The sequence below is a fragment of the Phodopus roborovskii genome, unplaced genomic scaffold (genome assembly GCF_943737965.1).
Source record: "Phodopus roborovskii unplaced genomic scaffold, PHOROB, whole genome shotgun sequence".
Lineage (NCBI taxonomy): Eukaryota > Metazoa > Chordata > Mammalia > Rodentia > Cricetidae > Phodopus > Phodopus roborovskii.
The window spans coordinates 2,968,244-2,988,121 of record NW_026126611.1 but is presented as its reverse complement, the minus strand read 5'-3'; the positions used below and the strand labels follow the sequence as shown (position 1 = coordinate 2,988,121).

General features: G+C 48.0%; 1 protein-coding gene across 1 annotated transcript in view; it reads right to left on the bottom strand.

The window, feature by feature from the left end:
* LOC127237678 (cAMP and cAMP-inhibited cGMP 3',5'-cyclic phosphodiesterase 10A) overlaps positions 1-19,878 on the bottom strand; it is a 147,779-nt gene that overhangs the window by 51,345 nt on the left and 76,556 nt on the right. The window contains exons 2-3 of the mRNA XM_051206048.1: positions 13,612-13,740; positions 3,704-3,732 (exon numbers count right to left, since the gene is read on the bottom strand). Coding sequence (XP_051062005.1) covers positions 3,704-3,732; positions 13,612-13,740 — 158 coding nt within the window. The remainder of the gene's footprint in view (positions 1-3,703; positions 3,733-13,611; positions 13,741-19,878) is intronic.

Below are 19,878 nucleotides of genomic sequence, written 5' to 3'. Positions count from 1 at the left end.
CCAATAGTCCACCTTTGACCAAAAAAAAAAAAAAATTAAATAAAACAAATAAAAATCAAACACCTTCTCGGGACCTTGCAATGGAAGAACATCTGGATTCTAGATCTATTTCTAGATTCTCCCTGCATCCCAAAGTGCAAGCACAGCAGGGCCAATAATAAACAGCGGAAGCTTCACCCAGGTCTCAGACCGACAGACTGAGTTGCCCCCGATGAGGGGGATAATGTTTCACATCAAATCCACCCAGGGCACACTTGCCACACTCAGGGTCCAGCTCCTTGGGGGCTTCACATCTGCCGTGGCTGCTGGAGTAACCGGCAGCAAAGGCTGAGACAAACATCCTAGCGCTGACGAAGAAAAATGTTCTTTCTCATATTCTCTAGCTCAAAGGCCTGAAGCTACTTCATGTGATGTGTTTGATAATGGCGGAGGGGAGGGAAGGGGACTGTGGCTTCCCTGGCAGGCATCCCCAGGGCTCTTCCTCAGACACTCCTTAGGCTGTCTGATTTCCAGAATTAAGGATGCTCCCATTTTCCTTTCCTGGTCTGGGGCATGGCACCTCTTAGGTGTTCTTGGAGGCTATGCTTGCTAATACCATCAACTTGACAGGATCCAGAGGACACTTAGGATACAAGCTTCTCCACGCCCGCCCTCGGTGTGTCTGAGAGGGACTTTCTAGGTTGGGCTGGTTGAGGAGGAGCCACATGGAGACAGACTGTGACATTCCATGGGCTGGCAGTGTCCTGGGCTGCTGGGCCCAGCCTCGCTCTCTCTCTCTCCCTCTCTCTCTCTGTCTCTCTCACTGGCAAAGGCACACAGAGGCACCTGAAAATATAGATACAGAAACACGGATATGTATGCACACACACACACTCACATACGCACAGGTGCACACACATATACATACACACACGTAGTGTGCCTGATATGTATTTACACACACACACACACACACACACACACACACTTCAGGCTGCAGGTTTTATGAGGTGATTGCTACTTCTTTGACTGAAAGGCGTTTGCTTTCTTAGTGCCTTGTTCTTTTCTGTTGTTTGGGAATTGGTATTGTGTGTGTGTGTGTGTGTGTGTGTGTGTGTGTGTGTGTGTGTGTGTGTGTTTTCTGGTTACTTTGAGATGGCCTCTAAGGTAATCCATCTGGCATCAGACTCATTACATGGTAGAGGCTATCCTTGGACTCCCTAGCTTCCTACTCCTGCCTCTCAGGTGCTGGGGTTACATGCATGTGCTCTCTTCTACCCTGGGCTATATCAGGACAGCTAAGGCTGGAGCGAGGCACGGCTACTCCTTGCCTCCTGAGTCCAACTCCTGGGCGGTCACTGTCATTCTTGAGCCATCTTTTAATGCTGTGCTTTGGGATTGAGCGAGCACGTCTGTAAAAAAGCAGCCACGTTACCTTATACTTGCACCTTTATGCAATTGAAAAGGGAGCTGGTGCATTCTCTACTCCTTCACAGAGAAGCTCTGGGCCTTGACATCTCCCTCCCCACCCCTCCACCCCCCACTCCACCCCCCCCCCCGCTTTATATGTTCAGGTATAACCAGGTTTCCCGCCAAGCCGTTAGAACACCTCTCCTAGGGCGGCTGGAGAGATAGTCCTGCAGTTAAGAGCCCTGGCTGCTCTTCTATAGGACCCAGGTTCAATTTCCCACACCCACAGGATGGCTCACAACCGTCTATTAACTCCAGTTCCAGGGGAACCAGAAGGTGTCGGACCCCTCTAGGTTTTCTGTGGACTCCCCTTGGGCAGCTGATCCAGGGATCCTTGGTGGGGGAATTCTACAAAACCCAACCTTAATTGTATTCTTGGCGCGGCTGTTTTCAGCCTGTTGGAGCCTTCATCTCATGTTAGAGGTCACCGGGCACACCTGGCTCGTCACCTTTCCAATTCTCCCTCCCTGGTACCTGTGTCCGTAAGTCTAAAGGCAAACTCGCCGAAGTTTCAAGACCAACAGAACCAAGTTCAAGACCAGCAAAGCCAAGTTGAAAATGACCACCTACTGGCTTCCTTAAAATCCTCTTCCGAAAAGGACAGCTCAAGAAGTTAAGTAATAATACCCTGGGGAAGAGTCATGACACGGGACCCCAAGTTAACATGGACAGAGCCGGGAGTGGCCCCGTGACTGGGCTGACAGCGAGCATTACCGTTCCCTGGGCACACCTGGCAATCACACACTCAGGGGACCATCCTAAGCCCTGTCCCCTCAAGGCCCCAGATCACTTAACTCTCAGAAGGTCTCTGCCCCCAGTACACTCTGCACATCAGGCTCAGTGTGACACTGCACATCAGGCTCAGTGTGACACTCCCTGTATCAGGATAAGTATGAAACTCCCCACACCAGGCTGGCTTAATAAAAAAAAAAAAAAAAAAAAAAAAAAAAAAAAAAAAAACAAAGCATTTATACCAAGACTCTAATGAATACCGTGCATTCCAAGAGCAAACAGCAGCCTTTTATAAATACTCAGGGGAGAAGAAAAATCAACATTATAAAAGAAAACTTCAAAATGGGCTCCATTCTTGCCACAATCCCATTTCTGAGAGCACAGCAACACGTAACTGTATTGTTCTGCCCTCAGGAGCCCCAGACATGCCCACAGAGTGGAACATCCAGCCGAGAGAAGAGATTACTTTTCATATCGATGCTCTCTCTCCCTGTTCTGGCCCACGCTTCTTTCTTATCTTTACTTTTTTTTTTCTTTTTTCTTTTCTTTTTCTTTCTTTCTGTCTCTTGTTGGTTTGTTTGTTCATTTTCGTTTTTGTTTTCTTTCCAAGGCAGGGTTTCTCTATATAGCCCTGGCTGTCCTGGAACTCCCTCTGTAGACCAAGCCATCCTCACACTCACAGAGATCTACCAGCTTCTGCCTCCCGAGTGCTGGGATTAAAGGCCCCATCCACCACTGCCCGGCTAAGAAATTCTTCTAAGTGCCAACCATGCAACAGACAGGGACATGGCTGGTAATACGCATCTGGGTAATCCTGGATCCCTCAAATAGCCGTGCCACTGGGGTTACAGATGGGTACTGCCACCCCTGCGTACTGAGATGGGTGCCGGGGACGCAAACACGGGTCCTCATGCGTGTGCCAGAGCCACTTGACTGTCTGAGGTGTCCCCAGTCCCCCTGCCCAGCCTTCTGTGTTGGCTAGATCTCTTAACCGTATCACTCCAGACGGTGACAATACTGGATATCTCAGAGCATAACACCTTCGCTGGCCTTGATCCCTCCACAAGCTAGACAATGGGGCTGAGATCCAGGGATCCTCACAGGTTAGGTACAAGAGGGAACCGGCTCAGTGCTGTGGTGGGCTGTGGTGTCCTGCAGAGCAGAGGGCTTGACCACCGTGGCCTGTGCACCCACTGTGAGGATGCTGGGCAAATGCTGCTTTCATGGGGTCCCCCGGGAGGATCTGTAAATCCAGCCTCTACCTGCCTTCTCTTGGCACTAAGAGCCCAGTCACTGCACAACTCCGGATGTGCAGGCTCGCACGTGTGGCTAACCTGGGTATTCAGCCCTGGGGCCTCTGTGGATGAGCAGCCCCCCCCCCCTGCCTGCCGTAGGGACACCCGGGAAAGGGTGCAGAGTTTCCGCTGAACTTTCCCCGCCTCCACGCTAAGATAACATGGACATTTAGAGGAAGGAACAATCCCCGGGGGCAGTGTTGTAGAAACTGCATTCAGTTACTCACCCTGCTGACTTCCTTAGGAGCCGATTCATCTGGGGATGGAGAAGCAAGGAGAGAAACAGTTAGCATCTGGAAGGTTCACCGACACAACAGCACATGCGTTCACTCCTGACACACTTCTGCCAAGCTTCCAAGAATCTTGAAAAGGCTAAACGTAATGAATGGAGAGGATAATTGGTGTGTGTGTGTGTGTGTGTAAATCACAGCAACTGTTTGTGCGGATCACCTTCGTATAGATCCTAAAAGGGAGACCTTGTCACACAGGCACAGTCAACTCTACAGATGCTGCTGAGCTACATGGCTGCCGGAGGAGAAAGACGCAAGCCCCAGAAGTGTGCTACAGACCCCTTCACGCAGGAGCTCTGAGGGGAGATCCCAGCAGGCATGCAAGGGCAAGTGCCCCGCAGGGTATATGCTCACCATATGTGGGCGATGGCTGATGAAGGGCTCGGGCACTGCACGGCACTCCTCCGAGAATGAAGCATGTACACCAAGTCAAAGGCACTGTTTAACCGCCGCCCCCATCCTCTTCCCTTTTTCTTTTCAGCCCAGGCTGTCCTGGGATCCCGTCTGTAGACCAGGCTGGCCTCAAACTCATAGATATCCTCCTGCCTCTGCCTCCCGAGTGCTGGTACTAAAGGTGTGCGCCCTCCCCGGGCCCACCTCCTTTATTGAAGGAGCGTCATGGGATCTTTCACTTTACTATCCCCCCCCATTCTATTTTATCCCGAACCTCTCTGAAAATGTAACTATTGTATCATCATAGGTTAATTAGTAGATCCTGACGCTACAAAGGCTTGGGTTAGTGTAATCAAAAAAAAAAAAAATCAAAACAGTAACAAGAACAACAAAACTGTATCTAAGCAATTCGGTAAGCATGGATTAAAAAGCAAACTGACCGGTATTGGCGGTGCGTGCCTAAGGAGGGTGGTTCAGGGGGATTGTTAAGTTTGGGGCCAGCCTATGCTGTCCAGCGAAAGCACGTTCTAAATTTAACTGATTTAATTAATTGTGAGACACAATCATCTTTACAGGCATCCAATGAGTGTGGTGGGGTTGGGCACCACGGTGACTTGGAATGAAATCGAGCATGGCCCCAGGCAGACTGTAGCTCCCTCCATCATACAGAGAAGGATGGTTTCAGAGTCCGAGGTTGTGAACAGACATTTTCCTGCTTTTCTCGTCAACCCGCCTTAACGCTCCTATTCGAGTACTAACGGGGTTCAAGAACTGGCACATTACTTCCCAAAAGTAATCTACAAAAGCGTGCAAAAGATACACAGCCTGCAAAAGTCTACAGAACCAAGATTGCTTGCAGGTGATTTCTGGATTTTCACCTACCTTGGAACAAATTTCGAAATATTTCCTCCTCCTCTCCCTCCTCCTCCATGCCCTCTTCATCTGACTTAGCACTTACAACCTGTGCTAAATGAACCTCAAGCCCCTTACACACAGGGAATGAATGCTATTGTGTGTTACCAAGAAACCCACACCACCTCTTCCCACACTCGGTAGTTTCATTCACTGAACTCCCTGTCCCAGGAAGTCCAGTGTGTAGAAGCCAGATGTTTAATTCCATTCCATCCATGCTGGAGGGGCACTTCAGGGGCAAGTGCATGAGTGAGCAACGGCAAATCCTGTCTGTGGGGGGGGGAGGGGCAGCGGTGCTCCCTGGGGAGTGTGCTATACTTGGAACCCGAAAAGACCCAGAGCAACAGCATCCTACCAGTGAGAATCGATGCTGAGTACAGAATCATTCCTCCGAAGATAAATAAGTAACCTAGAAGGAACTTGCCCCCTCCAGCCCATACTGTTACTGTTGCTGGCCGACCAGAGGAATTCCAGGTTGCTGCCTCAGTTTGAAATGCCTCCAGCAGATCTCATAAGGGACCTGCAGGTGGGCGGGCACTTCACACAGTCTAACCGCCCAGCTCCCCTTGAACAGCCTGGTTAGGGACAGTGGAAAGGGGGGGGGGGAAGCTGACTTGGATAACAGACTATAAATCACTCGTGAGCACCAAATTATCCATAGAAAGGTTCAGACCAGAGGACCAGGTCTTTGGGCAGAAGAGGGCCTCTGCCTTAAATACACACCTGGACAGCATCTGGGTACCGAGCAGCCTGTGCCTGGACTCCACTCAGCCTTGTCCTCGGAAGCCAAGCAGGCCACCGAGATAGACGAACAAGGAAACAAGTATCGGCAGAGCAACCACACCCTCACTAGCCAAAGACGAATTTTTTTTTTCCCAGAAAGGAGAAACCATCTCTTCGTCCAACTGCATCTTAATGATCTTTAAAAGCCTCAGCAAGAACCATGCATGGATGCAAAGAATCCCCTTGGGGGGTCTCCTAGTACTGAGTGGAGTGAGTCCCTTTCACCGTAAACACTCCCTTTAAATATTTTATGTCTTTATAAATGTGTGGGTGTCTGTGTTTTGTGATCACTGTCAATGTTTTCTTGACGTGAGTTGGGATTACAGTAATGGGCTTGTCACACTTGTGACACCAGATTACAGAAATCCAAACTTGACGGGCAGATGCTCAAGTGCTCTCTGTCTGTGGCTCTGGATTTACTGGATGGTCCCAGGAGAACAGGGAGCAATCCCACAAGTTACAAGTGCTGGCTTACATGAAGCTGAAATGCCCTGCCTGGCAAGACAAACTACTAGCAGAGTGAAGAGACAGCCTGCAGAGTGGAAAAAAATAAACCACAAATGCCCATCAGGTGGGGTTGGTATTTAGGATATGTAAGGGACTGCAAAAAGTGGACCGTGTGGTTGTCATACAGACATGGGGACCTGAGTTGGGGGGGGGTGGGCGGGGGGAGCAGAAATAGGTTTGGTCAGTTATTATTTCTTAATGTTAATAATATGCACAATCTTTGTCATTCTTGGCGGCTTTGGAAGTTTGGGGCCAGCCAGCTCTGCTGCCCTCCACTCAGCCATGACAGCATTCCTCGGAGGTGAGTGTAGACCCCCCCTCCCTTCTTGATCGGACTGTACTTAGCACCTAGTACTTTTCATGTTTTATATTTCGGGTTTTAAAGTGTGCTTAAGCCAAAGGGAATACCCATTGACTGACTCTGCTCAAAAGCGCTGAAGTCATCCTGGCCTTGTGACAGCCTGTGTACCAAATGTCACTCCGTCACATCTCTCACATCTCGGGGCAGTGATGGAAGTATTTCACAAGTTGGGGCACTGCCTTGGCACTGGTACAAGTCCTCAGTTCCCACAGCCACTGGCGTTGCGAAGCAGACTTCCTCCGGGATACTCTGGGGAGGAGACAGGTGAGCTGAACACTGCAACCTGACTGACCTGCTCCTAGCAGAGAAGATAGAGCACGCAATGACAGCTCACTCCAAAAACTCATATCACCCATCTTCAAGGGTATTGGAAGGCGCTTATCTAAATTTCAAGGTGTTTGCATTGTTCTTAGAAGTGCTTGAAACCTCCTGCAAGGTCCAGCCTGACCAGGAAGTGCCTGCCTCTCCTGTGATTGATGCTCCAAAAGGACTATGTCTGCTTTGAAGTTTTCTCCTGGCTCCTTCCCACACAGCAGCTCCGTCTTATCAAAACTGAATTCTATCTTCTTAGGGACCCTCCCTTCCCAAGATAAGAGCTCATCTACCCCAAGGCACTAGGTACACACTGTCCTTTCTTTTCTGCCTTTCCTAAAACTGAATCCCACAGCTCCAAGGAGTGGGGGGGGTCAGGATGGCTGATACCAAAACAAAAAAGAAAGGGAAGGAAATCAAGCAAAAAAACGGGAATTGCAGGGCAATTCAGAGTGGAAGAATACAAAAAGTTTGCCACCTTGTCTCCCCCACCCCCACCTCCAGGCCAGCTTCCAAATACAGGGGCGGGGAACCCTAAAAACAGATAAACAACCCTGTTTTCCTACTGGGGAACCTCAGCGTACAGGGCATCAAAGCTGCCACTCCAGAGTGAACAAGAAGGAGGGGCCACACAAGATTATTATTTCACCCCCAACCATGCTCCGAGCTGAGCTGATACACTGGCCGCCTTGCTGACCAGACCACTGCTCCCTGTCATGCGGATGCCTCCTAAATCCTCTCCTCCGTCCTCTCAGAAATCAAGCCCCAAGTCCTGCTCCCCACTTGTGGTTTCTCAGAGCTCCTCTGCCCATGTCAGGTGCCCTGATGCCCAGCGCTGGCCCTCAAAACCGGCAAACACAAGAAGTCGTGTGGGGCCTGTGTAAACTAAGCCACCAGGCAGTGAGGCGGTAAGTCTGAGTGAGTTGGACACAGGGACTATGACCAGCTTCCATGGTGTGACAATTCCCTTGTCCAGGAGTCACTGAGGACACTAAGGCCTCCTAGTAACTCATCTCACTTCCCAGGGCCGCCTTCACCACCAAATGATGCCTGATCCTGAGCCTTCGTTGCTGTGCTCTGAGCAGGGTCATACATCTGCCACCGTGACATACAAGTTCCGTGTGGCGTTACAAAGAGCCAGGGACACCAGGCAGACAGAGGCTCTGAACACAGTGAAGATTTTAACTGGCTGATAGCAAACACTGGATTTGAAAATTTCATTAAACATTCCTGTGCCAGATATTACTCTGGACTTCTCTAACATGCACAATCAACTACACTAAAATAATCTTACTCTCTGTTCCATGCACTTGTTAGATGACTTCTCTGAAACGAATGAACTTTGAGAGAAGAATGGGCTCTTTATTCCTTTTTCTCCAATTATAAACTGTCTTCGTTAGTGTCCTATTGCTGTGAAAAGACACCATGGCCATGGCAACTCTCATAAAGGAAAACATTTATCCGGTACTGGCACAGTTTCAGAGGTTCAGTCCATTATCATCATGGTGGGAAGCATGGCGGCGTGCAGGCAGCACATCCAAATTGGCAGGCAGCAGGAAGTGACTATCACACTAGACCTGGTTTGAGCATTTAAGACCTCATACTGTCCCCTAGTGACATACTTCCTCCAACAAGGCCATATGTGCTCCAACAAGGCCACACCTCCTAGTAGTGGCACTCCCTATGAGCCTATGCGGGCCGTTTTTTACTCAAACCCACCACACACACTCACCACAGGTAATCAATAAATATCTATGAACTGGTAACTGAAGGGTTAGCTAGGAAAGCATGCCACACTAGTCACATTCCAGGTACAGCTAGCTACCATAGTGCTTTTGACAACTTGACACAAGTTAGAGTCATTTGGGAAGAGGGAATCATAACTGGAAAAAAAAAATGTTCCCACCAGACTGACCAGTGAACAAGCCTATGGCACACTATTGTTGTTATTATTATTATTACTAATGATTGATGTGGGAGGGCCCAGGTGACTGTGAGTGGAGTCTGCCTAGGCAAGAGGTCCTGAGTAGTCTAAGAAAGCCTGCTGAGCAAGCAATAAGGAGCCAGCCAGTAAGCAGCAATCTTGCCATGGCTTCTGCTTCTCCAGGGTCCTGCTGTGACCCTACCCTCATGTCCCGCATTGATGGAGTGGACCTGAGATCTGTGAGATGAATGAACCCTTTGTACTCAGGTCATGATGTCTTATTGCAGCAATAGATGTGGAGACATTAGCCTTTCGTGTGGGCATTTCCACAAAGGGTTGGTTAAACAGCCTGAAGTCAACTTAGTCTCTGATTTTTAGAAAGGGTTTCAGAGCTACACTGAAAGCAACATACCACTATCTGCCATGGGTTTTCATGTCTAAAAGTCTGCCACAGGTGACACAGAATCTTAAATGCTAAGAAGAATTCCATCAACTAACATTTAAACAGCATCTTTTTCCATATGCGCAGCTAGAAAATACAAATTGTATAAAGAAACCTCAACGAAAACAAGTATTTGCTGAGACCTGATATTCATCACTCAGAAATGAGACTTTTGCTTAGAAAATGTGGTGGCTTTTAAGGCTATGAGCCACCATCAGTTTCAAAGACACTACAGACACGGCTTCAGATGTCAGTCTGGTCCACAGAAAAGGAGTACACTTGAATCAGTTTCCTAGGTACCGACAATATTCTAACGCTGAGACTCAATTTTTCATGTTACTAGAATCTCAACCTGAGGTCTAGTCAGGAATGATAAGCCACCTCACTTCCAAGCCACTCACTTACAGACACATCATCAGAGACATTGACACACAATTAACAGAGCCAATATAATGTATCCGTTACTGTGGTTACTGTACATTGACACACAATTGACAGAGCTGATACAATGTACCCATTACTGTGGGCCCTGTACATAGGCACACAATTAACAGAACCGATACAATGTATCCATTACTGTCAGGGGCTGTCTCCTCTCCAGCTTCCAGTTGGTAGACCTCTCGTTATTTATAACCAAATCACAGCCTTCAACACATGACTTCCATTTGCCAAAAGCAAGGTAACATGTGATTTGGAAGTTTCATGGTGATGATGTAATTTCGATTGCTGAGATAAAATAACTGTAATGAACTAAAAATCACTTTAATTTCAAGAAAAAGAAAGGAATCCAAAATTATGTTTCATGAAAACCATTTCAGGCATCTCTTGTTTGTTTATTCATGGTGTGTATATCGTTCTTAGTGTTCTACAAACTACAACCTCGCAAGGCTGTGTGTTCTGGCAAGGGAACTCATGCCTCATTAGTTTAAGCTGCTGTTACACTGTACACCAGCATAGGAGCCATCTGTTAGATATTAACCAGTTTAAATGCAGTTAATTCTGAGACCCAAGCTATCAAATAGTAGGTTGGGGTGACAAGATTTTAAAACCTTTATTCTAAGTGTGAAATGTCTAAGAATTTCATTTGAATAATAATAAATCCCACCTCCAGGATTACATAAGAGAGAAAAAATGTGATAACTACACTTTTGTATAAAAACAAAAATAAAACCATGTAAAAAATGTAAGTTCACTGACAGAATGCTCTCAGTATAAATTATTAAACAACAAAAGTAGTGGCAGTGTCTGTTATAGAACATGCCGCACATAAAAACCACAGGCCACAAAGCACAGCACTCTCCCAACGACTTATGAATTATTTAGGCCGATGCACCACCTTCTTGGGTCACACTGGAATTTCGGGTCTTATCAACATCTTAAATAGTAATAGTATCAAGGATACCAAATGTGGCCATGCTATGTGACAGTTCCCCGCCCTTTCTAGCACTGCCCAAACTGGGAGCCGGAGACGAGACACTGTTGACTGTTGAGGTAAGTTTTTGTTCTTGCTCACGAGAGAACAGTGTTTGCAGTGTGGGATCAGGTTCTGTCTTGGAGACTGGGACTGGCAAGCATTGTAGAGGACTGGGACCACCACACAAGCCTCATGTCTGTGCTGTGTGGGACACAGGTGTGCAGGTGCTCTCTGCTGCAGTAACCTCTGAGTCCCAAAGGGCATCAGTGAGGCTGTCATATGTGCTTCACATACTGATGAACACTTAGGTAGAATGTCTAGTGGGATTAAATACCAAATGAAAGTCTTCCAAAGATTTCCTTTCTCTCCACATGCATGAACTCCTGGGAGTCACCCTCTATTTTTGGGTGACTCTTCCCCACGTGAGTAAAGTCAATTATAAGGGAAATAAATGCAGAGCCCGGATCCAAATGCCATTTTAAAATAGATCATTGGGAACTTAGATTCAAGGTCAACTTCAGGAAACAATTTTCAGTACTGGGTGAGCTCAGTGAGTGAAACATCACCCCCCAAGCATGGGAGCCTGTGTGTGACCCCGGCACCCACGAAGAAAGCTGGCTGGATGCTCACACTTGTAATCCTGATGCTAGGGAGAGGAGAGGATGAGACTCTGTCTCAGAAACCAAGATGGATGACTCCTGAGGAGCAATACCAGAGGTTTACTGACCTCTGCACACATGTGAACATATGTGCAACACATAACACACACATACACTTGGCAGACACACACGTATATAGACATATAGACATATTCACATACACACATACAGAAATACAAACATATTCACATACACACATGCATATACATACTTGTAGACACTGGACTAATCACTTTGGTTGCGTTTAAAACGGCTTCATATCTCAGGGAGAATACGTTTTCATTACTATGTGTTCAGAGACTATAAAGACTTACTCGGAGCACAGAAATTGCCTATGTTACTACTATGTCATTAAAAACACTCAGTCCTGTATATTAGACAGAAGTTAGAATGCTTACCACACTAAGAACACCACCCCAGAACTATTATTTTGGTGTTAACACAGAAGTTTATCCAAGGAGGGTTAACTGTGCCTGTGAGAATGACATGCATAAAAACGAGAGACCAATTTTGGTTCAGGTACAAAAATATATCCATTTAGAAACAGAAAAATTATGCTGCAATATTCAAAGAAAATTCAGCTTGAGGGGAAATGTATTTGACACTTTTTGTCAAATGTATCTCACACTTTTTGAGTTCTCATAAGCATAACTGTTTCTTAAGCAAACTGTGTTTGAAATAAAGGCATTTTTAAGGGCTGGAGATATAGTTTGGGGGTAAGAGTACTTGCCCAGCATAGTTGAAGCTCTATTTTCTATTATTCGACCTGCAAAAGCAACTAATTAATTTTAAAAGATGAATACATTTCTGAGAATAAGAGAGGAACAAAGGGATCTCTCCCTTTAAAAAAATGGTATTTTGCATAAATTTTAAATACAATGTGCCTGAAAGCCCAGGAATCCAGAAATTTCATTTCTCCTTTATTCCTTCACAGTTTCGTGCACCCACATAAGGAATTTTAGTCCTTCTCAGCTTTCTTCCGCTGAAGCCCTATTCCCAGCAAGCCTGTCTTTGGGGTGTGAACCACTGAGCTTACCCAGGGTTACTTGAATGACCACTGAGGGGCGTTATCTACCAGAGTATAGGCAGATTAGGCAGCTCATCAAAGACTCTGAGATTTCAGACAGACTCTCCAGTCTTTCTCACCTATCTGCATTGCATCACAAAGGGCCATCCTCATTTTGTTACTGGGGGTTCCATTCTGGTATCCTCTCTTACAAGGGAGGAAGGAGGGAGGGAGGGAGGGAGGGAGGGAGGGAGGGAGGGAGGGAGGGAGGGAGATAAGCCTGCACAATGTTTTCAGGCTGCCTTGTGTAAAGTGTAGTATCTAGAGATATGAACATAAACTGCGTTTTTCTAATCAGCATTAATCACTGGCATGGTCTGCACACATACAGGGTACCCTTGGCCCACAAGGTGGTTGCCCTGGGCGTGCTGTGGCCCATCAGGTAGAAGGGCCTGTGAGAGGCCCCCTAGCCCCTGCAGCAAGCGCACTTGGAGCCTGCCTGGACCACCAGGCTCTACCTGGTGATATGAGCTCTTCCCTGGACACACATCCCCCCCCTGACACTACCATGCACTGTCCTTGCCAGAGGCCAAAAGCTATGGGGCTATCAGATCTTGAACTGGGAACAAATGAATCTTTTCACCTTTCAGTTCATGGTCTCGGGTACAGTGACTCCAAGCTAACTAATACTATAAGCACTAAATAAATGATCAGCCATTGTTTATCACAGCTTTCTGTTTTAATTAAGGATGCCTTTCTCATATTTATTCGGTTCCTCTTTCTAACAATGTTATATTTTTTAAAAACTAACAAATAAAATTCACATTTCTATTTCATGTTTCCTTTCTTTCTTCCTTTTTCCCATTCTTCTTTGATTTTTTTTTTTCAAGACAGGGTTTCTCTGTGTAGCCCTGGCTGTCCTGGAACTCGCTCTGTAGACCAGGCTGGCCTTGTACTTACAGAGACCCACCTGCCTCTGCCTCCTGAGTGCTGGGATTGAACACATTTTGTTTTCTTAAACGTGTTGTTCCATTATGAGCTAGGAAAGTTTGGTCTGAAATCTGCACACGCACGCACACGCACACGCATGCACAGGCACACCCCCCGGTGAACGAGCGTGGTGGCTTCTTACCTTCCACTTTGTTGTTCTTCCTCTTCAGCCACTTCTCTACGGTCTCTGCGCTAACGCTTTCGGAAACAAACTCATCTAGGACCTGGGGGTGGAGAGAGAGGTAGGCCTTCACCTTCTCATCCGTCAAATCTGCAAAGGGAAAGCGGAGAACAGAATTCACCCATGCGGCACCCTCAAACAGGAGGTGCATAGTGCACAGACGCATTGTGCTAGGGGTTGGTAACCTCCCTCTGCTGCAGAGAGCTGGGACAGGCAGTGGGGGTAAACGGGAAGCTGGCCGTGGCTTGGCAGAAGGGCAACAGCTTTGGAAGCTCACGGGTAAGAGGCCGCGGCGACTCCAAGAGATGTCGCTGAATCTTAACCGCCTATGTTCAAATGCTAACAGAGCATTTAATGTCATGAGCACCCTAAAGAAGTAAAACTAAGGAACATAAAGTCAGAACTCTGCAGTTTTAGGTGGTAGATGGTAAGTCACACCAAGTAGCTGTTTTGTTCAGGTGCGGCCCTTGAACCAGCCTGTGCCTTGCTATCACACGTTAGGTTGTAGAAAGCCCTTGTGCTGGGGTAAACAGCTATCATCAATTAAACCTAGCAATGTGCCATGGATGGGTGCCAGAGTGACTGTTGAATGTGTTTGCTGCTTGCTGTTCATTGTTATTGCTCTCAACTCAAATTCCTCCCTTTCCACAGGCACTGCAGCCAGTGTTCAAACCGATGTGGGTTCAGAATGCCATTGTCATTTCTCCAACACTAGTCAATGAGGTTTATGCACAGTAAAAACTGTTGGCTACAGACGAGACAAAGTCGTCTGGTATATGCTGACGCATTTTCACATCACTGAGATTTCGCTGCGAATGGTCATCTGCAGGGATGTTTGGATGACAGCACCAGTAGAGAATTGGCTTTGACATAAAAAATGAAGGAAAGTAAGCCTAACTTTGCCCCTGCAGAGAGTAGGCCACACATTTCCACAGAGCAGAGAACCCACGTGTGTTAATTAAGTCTGCGGAGCACTCCAGTCACAGCTGTGAGGATCTTACAGCGGAACAGGGTAGCTGAGCAGGCCGATGGCATCTTTCAATAAAAATCAGTTACTAAACAGTCGACTGCAACACACACAACACACACACACACACACTCACACACACAGCGCAGGACACACACACACAGAGCGCAGGAGAGAAGGGAAGGAGGCCCATCTTAACCGCACAGGGCAAAAGGGCACCTTTGGAACACAATCTGATTTGAAAGTTCCTGTAAGACGCTAAAGATGAAAGACAGTTTGGAGCAGAGTGCTCACTGGCACAACAGGGCACATCCCTGGACAGAGAGAGTCGGGCACTGGGATGAAGGTGGCTGCATGGGGACGTTATGGGAGAGAGCTGACGTAAAGACAACACTCCTTCTTACGATTCGTGGTCTTCACGCTTACTTTCCAGATGCCAGGGACGGCTGTGTTCCTGTCACCCACCCACCAGGACTCCTGCCCACTGTGAACCAGGAACCTCCACGTGTTTTCAGGCTCTGGTCTTTGGATATTCCTCTATGTCCTCGAGAAGGAGCATCCTGGGAGACTAAAGGCTCATCCTTCCACTTCTTTCTCTTCCTGAAGAGATTCTACCTCTCAGGTTCCCCTTCCCTGTGCCCCAGAAAGCCGGGCTGCATAGACAGCTGTAACTTGGGCTCCTTGTTACTTCATCATACTATAGCTGTGTCCTGTTTGCAGATTGTATATTACGTAAGGGACCTGCATCCAGAATACACTCTTACAAGTCAGCCATAAGCAAACAGATAGCCAGCCTTTAAAAATAGACCCAATGCCGAACACACAGACACCCTAACAAATAAGGTGTGAATATTACGGATAAACACAGAAAAGGTACTAATACAAGATTCAACCACATAGTTACTGCCATGGCTACAGTCCAGAGCCCTCAGAGCATTAACTGTTGGTGTGGAGGCAGAGCATCACACCTTGCTCTCCACTGGTCAGGATCCAAGCAGTGCGCTGTGTTGGAAGACAGGTTGTTAGTCTATTGTCACATTTTTTTTTGTATGACACAATAATATCATCCCTCACTACACTCAACATTAGACATAACTAAATGTTAGACAGGCGAGTCTTGACAGGGACCATACATTAAATAATTGCAGATATACAACACTGAAGAAGGAGGAATAAAGAAGGGAGGAGGAGTTAGGAGAAGGAGAAGAGGAGGAGAAGAGGAGGAGAAGGAGAAGGAGAAGAGGAGAAGGAAGAGGAGGAAGTCGTCGTCAGCTAGGGCAAATAGGGAAAAGACTGGTAATTGTCTGAGTCCAAGAATAAAGGAGGGACAGCTGCCTGGATGAAACATAGTAGATCTCGTGGGGTCAAAGAAATTATTCTGTGATATTATGGCAGTGAACATGTAACACTTCAAAACCGTCAAACCCAGAGAGCCTTGCGGCGCAATGAATAAAATGGGGGCACGTGCCAGGGTTTACAGATCAGAAGGCTGGGAGTGGAGAGTGAACTATGACGAGAAAAACAAATAAATAACTAAATAAAAAGTAAAAATAATAAGGAGGACGTTAGTCCCTGTGGCCAGTCTCATGCCACGTACAGCCCACTGTGGGCCCGAGGGACAGGAGGCTTGTCCTTTACGCATCCACTTAGGTTACAAACGTGCCCACTGGAATAGCTAGCTACCTCTCAGCGTAGACGTCAACAAGATGGGCATTCACATTCAAGTGAGACACGGCTGTGTTTCTTCCCAACAACTCGTCTGTCGGATAACGGGATCTGCACGCGCTAGGGGTGAGGTGACTGGCCGAAGATTCTTTACAACTGTGTTCATGTGACTTTGGAGCCAAAGCCGTTACTGTCTAGGGAAAGTGGTGCCTTCCCAGTCCTTACTGCACTCTGTGCCCGTACGAAGAGCTCAGGGACAGGCACGCATGGTTGATGTCCAGTCTGCCGTCCCTCAGCCCTTTCCCCACAACCAAGACTCTTCCACGGGGAGTTAGGCCCGCGGGCAATATAGGTCCCGACCCTAGCGTTCAGCCCTGTCTCTGAAATGCCGTAACCGTCCTGGGGTTGCAACTCCCTCTGTGTTCAGCCCAGCTGTGAACAGAGTGTGACATGAATCTCCCTGCCCTTCCTAAAGCATTGCCCACACGTGAGGCAAGCTTAACAACGCTGCTTCCCACTCTTAGGCACTGTAGCACGAAGGCTCAGTCCCTGGAGGTTGAGATGTGAGATGGCACGCGCTGTGACGGATGGCATGAAGTGGGACATGTGGCCCTTGGTCATCACCCTGCCTAGTGTCCAGGCTGTGTGGCTGGGAGGGGGGGTTCAGATTTGTTTTGGGTTTCTCCATGTTTAAGTCCAATGATTAAGAGAAGAATCCTCAGATAGATGCGATCCAAAGCTGCAGCACCCTCGCTGCTAGGGCAGGCAAGCTCTTTCTTCCAGGACTGGTTCGCTGTTGGGGGACTTCTCACAGCCTGAGAACCCCTGCTGTGTAAGCACACAACAGCTGAGTGCATGCACAGATCTATGTTAAAAATCCTAATTAGTGTCAGAAGGAGCTCCAAAGTACACGCCAGAAATAAAATTTTTTTTTCTTAACAAAGATTGAAAGATAAATGAGTAACTCTAGCACCTTAACACAAACTTTGTCAAACATAAAAGCCAGTTACGTCTGCTCTGAGAATTCCAAAACCCAATCTCATCCACCTTTCCCCTCCTGGCGGGCACACTCCTCCTACTTGAAGGATTTCCCCGCATCAACGATAAAACAGCTAAGCGGCGTTTGCCGTCGCTTCTGGTGCAGTGGGCATGCAGGAATATGTTCCATGCACAGACACCGGGATACGTCCAAGCGCTGGCTCTGTTAGGCCTCTGAGACTTCCATGTCTGGTACCCAGCAAGCACTCCATGCAAGTCAGGGTCCCGAGTGTAAAAGAGGGAAGCGCAGAGGTTGGAGTTCTTAGATGGATGTTCGCTTGGCCAAGGGACGATGGCCGGGGTCAGAACAAAGACACAGCCCGACAGCCCCAACTCGCGGAGCCCAACTGCGTCCTCTTTCTTTGGGCTTTCTTCCCTGAGAGACCATGAGTTCTCAAGATTGCTCCTGGCCACTGCTAGCTGTGATTTAGAGTCACACTTGACCCAGATTACAAACCGAAAAACCTGCGGCGGGGGAGTGGGAGGCGGGGGCTCTACCTCACAAGACCCACGCTGGTCTGATCTGGGGGTGGATGAGAAGGAGCAGTCAGTAAGGCAGCCCCATTTCCCTGTGGTTCCCTTCTGCTCCCGTACACTGAGCCTTCACCACACTCGTGGTCATGCTGCTATCTGCCTGACCCCTCCTCACCCTTCATCTGCCTGAGGGAGTCATTCAGTCCAGAGGCCCCACCCTGACCACACCCTCAGCGCTGACTGCCCTGAGCATCAGGCTTACAGTGCACCCTGCTCTCCTGCTATCAAATGAAGGTGCCTTCGTGTTGAGTGATCACTTCCTAAACATCAGCTTTTCAATGAGGCTAAGAATCGGGTGGGTGTGGCAACAGGTATTCCGTCTCAGTCTCCAGGAAGCAGGTGTCTTGAAGAGCCGTGCACACCCCCTCTCGGAACAGATGCTCATAAGGTAGACCTTGGCTGGCACATGTGGAAGAGGCTCCAAAGGTATGTACAGTCCAGATAAATAAAGGCCAGGTCACTGGGGGATAGCACGGCCTGTGTCACCAGCCTTCCTTCCAAAAGTCTGAAATTTGGGAGTGTGTAGGCAGAGGATATCTACATGGTATATTACAGCCAATGCCCCCGTGGCTGGCAGTCCACAACACACATCCCAAGTTAGTGATGGAAGCGGGGGAGGGAATACTGAGAATTACCCCAGGTGACTGCAAGAGGAAAGGCTCCTGGCAGCGTGAGCCAGCTGTCCCCTGGACCTTGGAGACACACATCACTCCTCTGCCCTCTGGCCTCAGTAAACTCTCGGTGATTACAAGGGCAGCTGCGAGGAAAAACTCACACGCACGCAGGAGTCAACTTCTCTTGAGCGCAGCCAGCCGCAGGCTGAACTCCAAGTTCAGGGGTCGTTCTAGAGGCCATGGCGCTCAGATCGTCATCCTGAGCGAAGGAACCCACGAGTGAGCAAGCAGAGGACGGGGAAGGCGGTGGCCTGGAAACTGCCCAGCTCCACAGGAGCCCTGGAGGGGGCCTGGAATCTACACCCTCAGCAAGTGCTGGGCCAGAGAGTCTCCTCGGCGCCCACTACTCCTATCTCAATCATCCCCATTACTGCCGCCTCAGCCTTGATCGGCCTTTCTCTCCTCCATGCAAACCATTCTCCAGGCTAAGCCGCGCCCCCCCCCCCTGTATTCTATTGGCTCAGTAAATGTTTACTTGGTGAGCTCAGCACATGGCAACACACCCCCTGGCTTTCTTTATTAGAACTCTCTTTAAGGCAGTCTGAGCCTCACATGAGGGTGGCCTGGCAAGCCACAGCCACAGACTTCGAGGCAGGAGGTGAGTCGAGCTGGGATAGTGACCAGTAGTGCCAAACAGGACAGCAAATACTGGAGGGGGGGGGAGCAGTCTGGGTTTTGATATGCTGAACCTCGGTTGTCTATGTGGAAGTGTCTACAGTATAGGGAACATACATGTGCAGCTCAGAAGGAAGCATGGTTAGAAGGGATGCACAGGAACCATCCACACTGAGATAGTTAAATGGGGCTGGAGCAGGGGGACCCCGGCACCCATAGGGAACCTGGATATGGAAGCTGGCATCTGTATGTGAGTACTAGAGCCTCAAAAGTCAGCCAGCCTGATGAGCTAGCTCCCCAGTAAGCTCTGGGTTCAACGGCAGATTGTGGGTCAAAAAAAAAAAAAAAAAAAAAAAAAAAAAAAAAAAGAAAGAAAAGAAAAAGAAAAGAGAGGGGGAGAGAGAGAGAGAGAGAGGAGAGAGAGAGAGAAAGGTGGAGAAGCTATTGACAAACACACCAGCCTCTGCCCTCCACACATACTTGCATAGGCAAGCATGCCAGCATGATGCCAGCAGATGTGGTGGGTGTGTGCACGTGCACACACTAAAATGACGGGGATTTCCTAAAGATACTTCATTCCAATCAATCCAGCAAAGAGAATGTAGAGTCCCACTTTTGCCCGATACTGTTTTTTTTTTCCTTCAGATATCATAAAAGAAAATTACATTGCATAGATCCCATCTGAAAAAGTTTAAGCCTCTCTAGGAGAATTCAAAGAAAGTATATTTCTTTAAT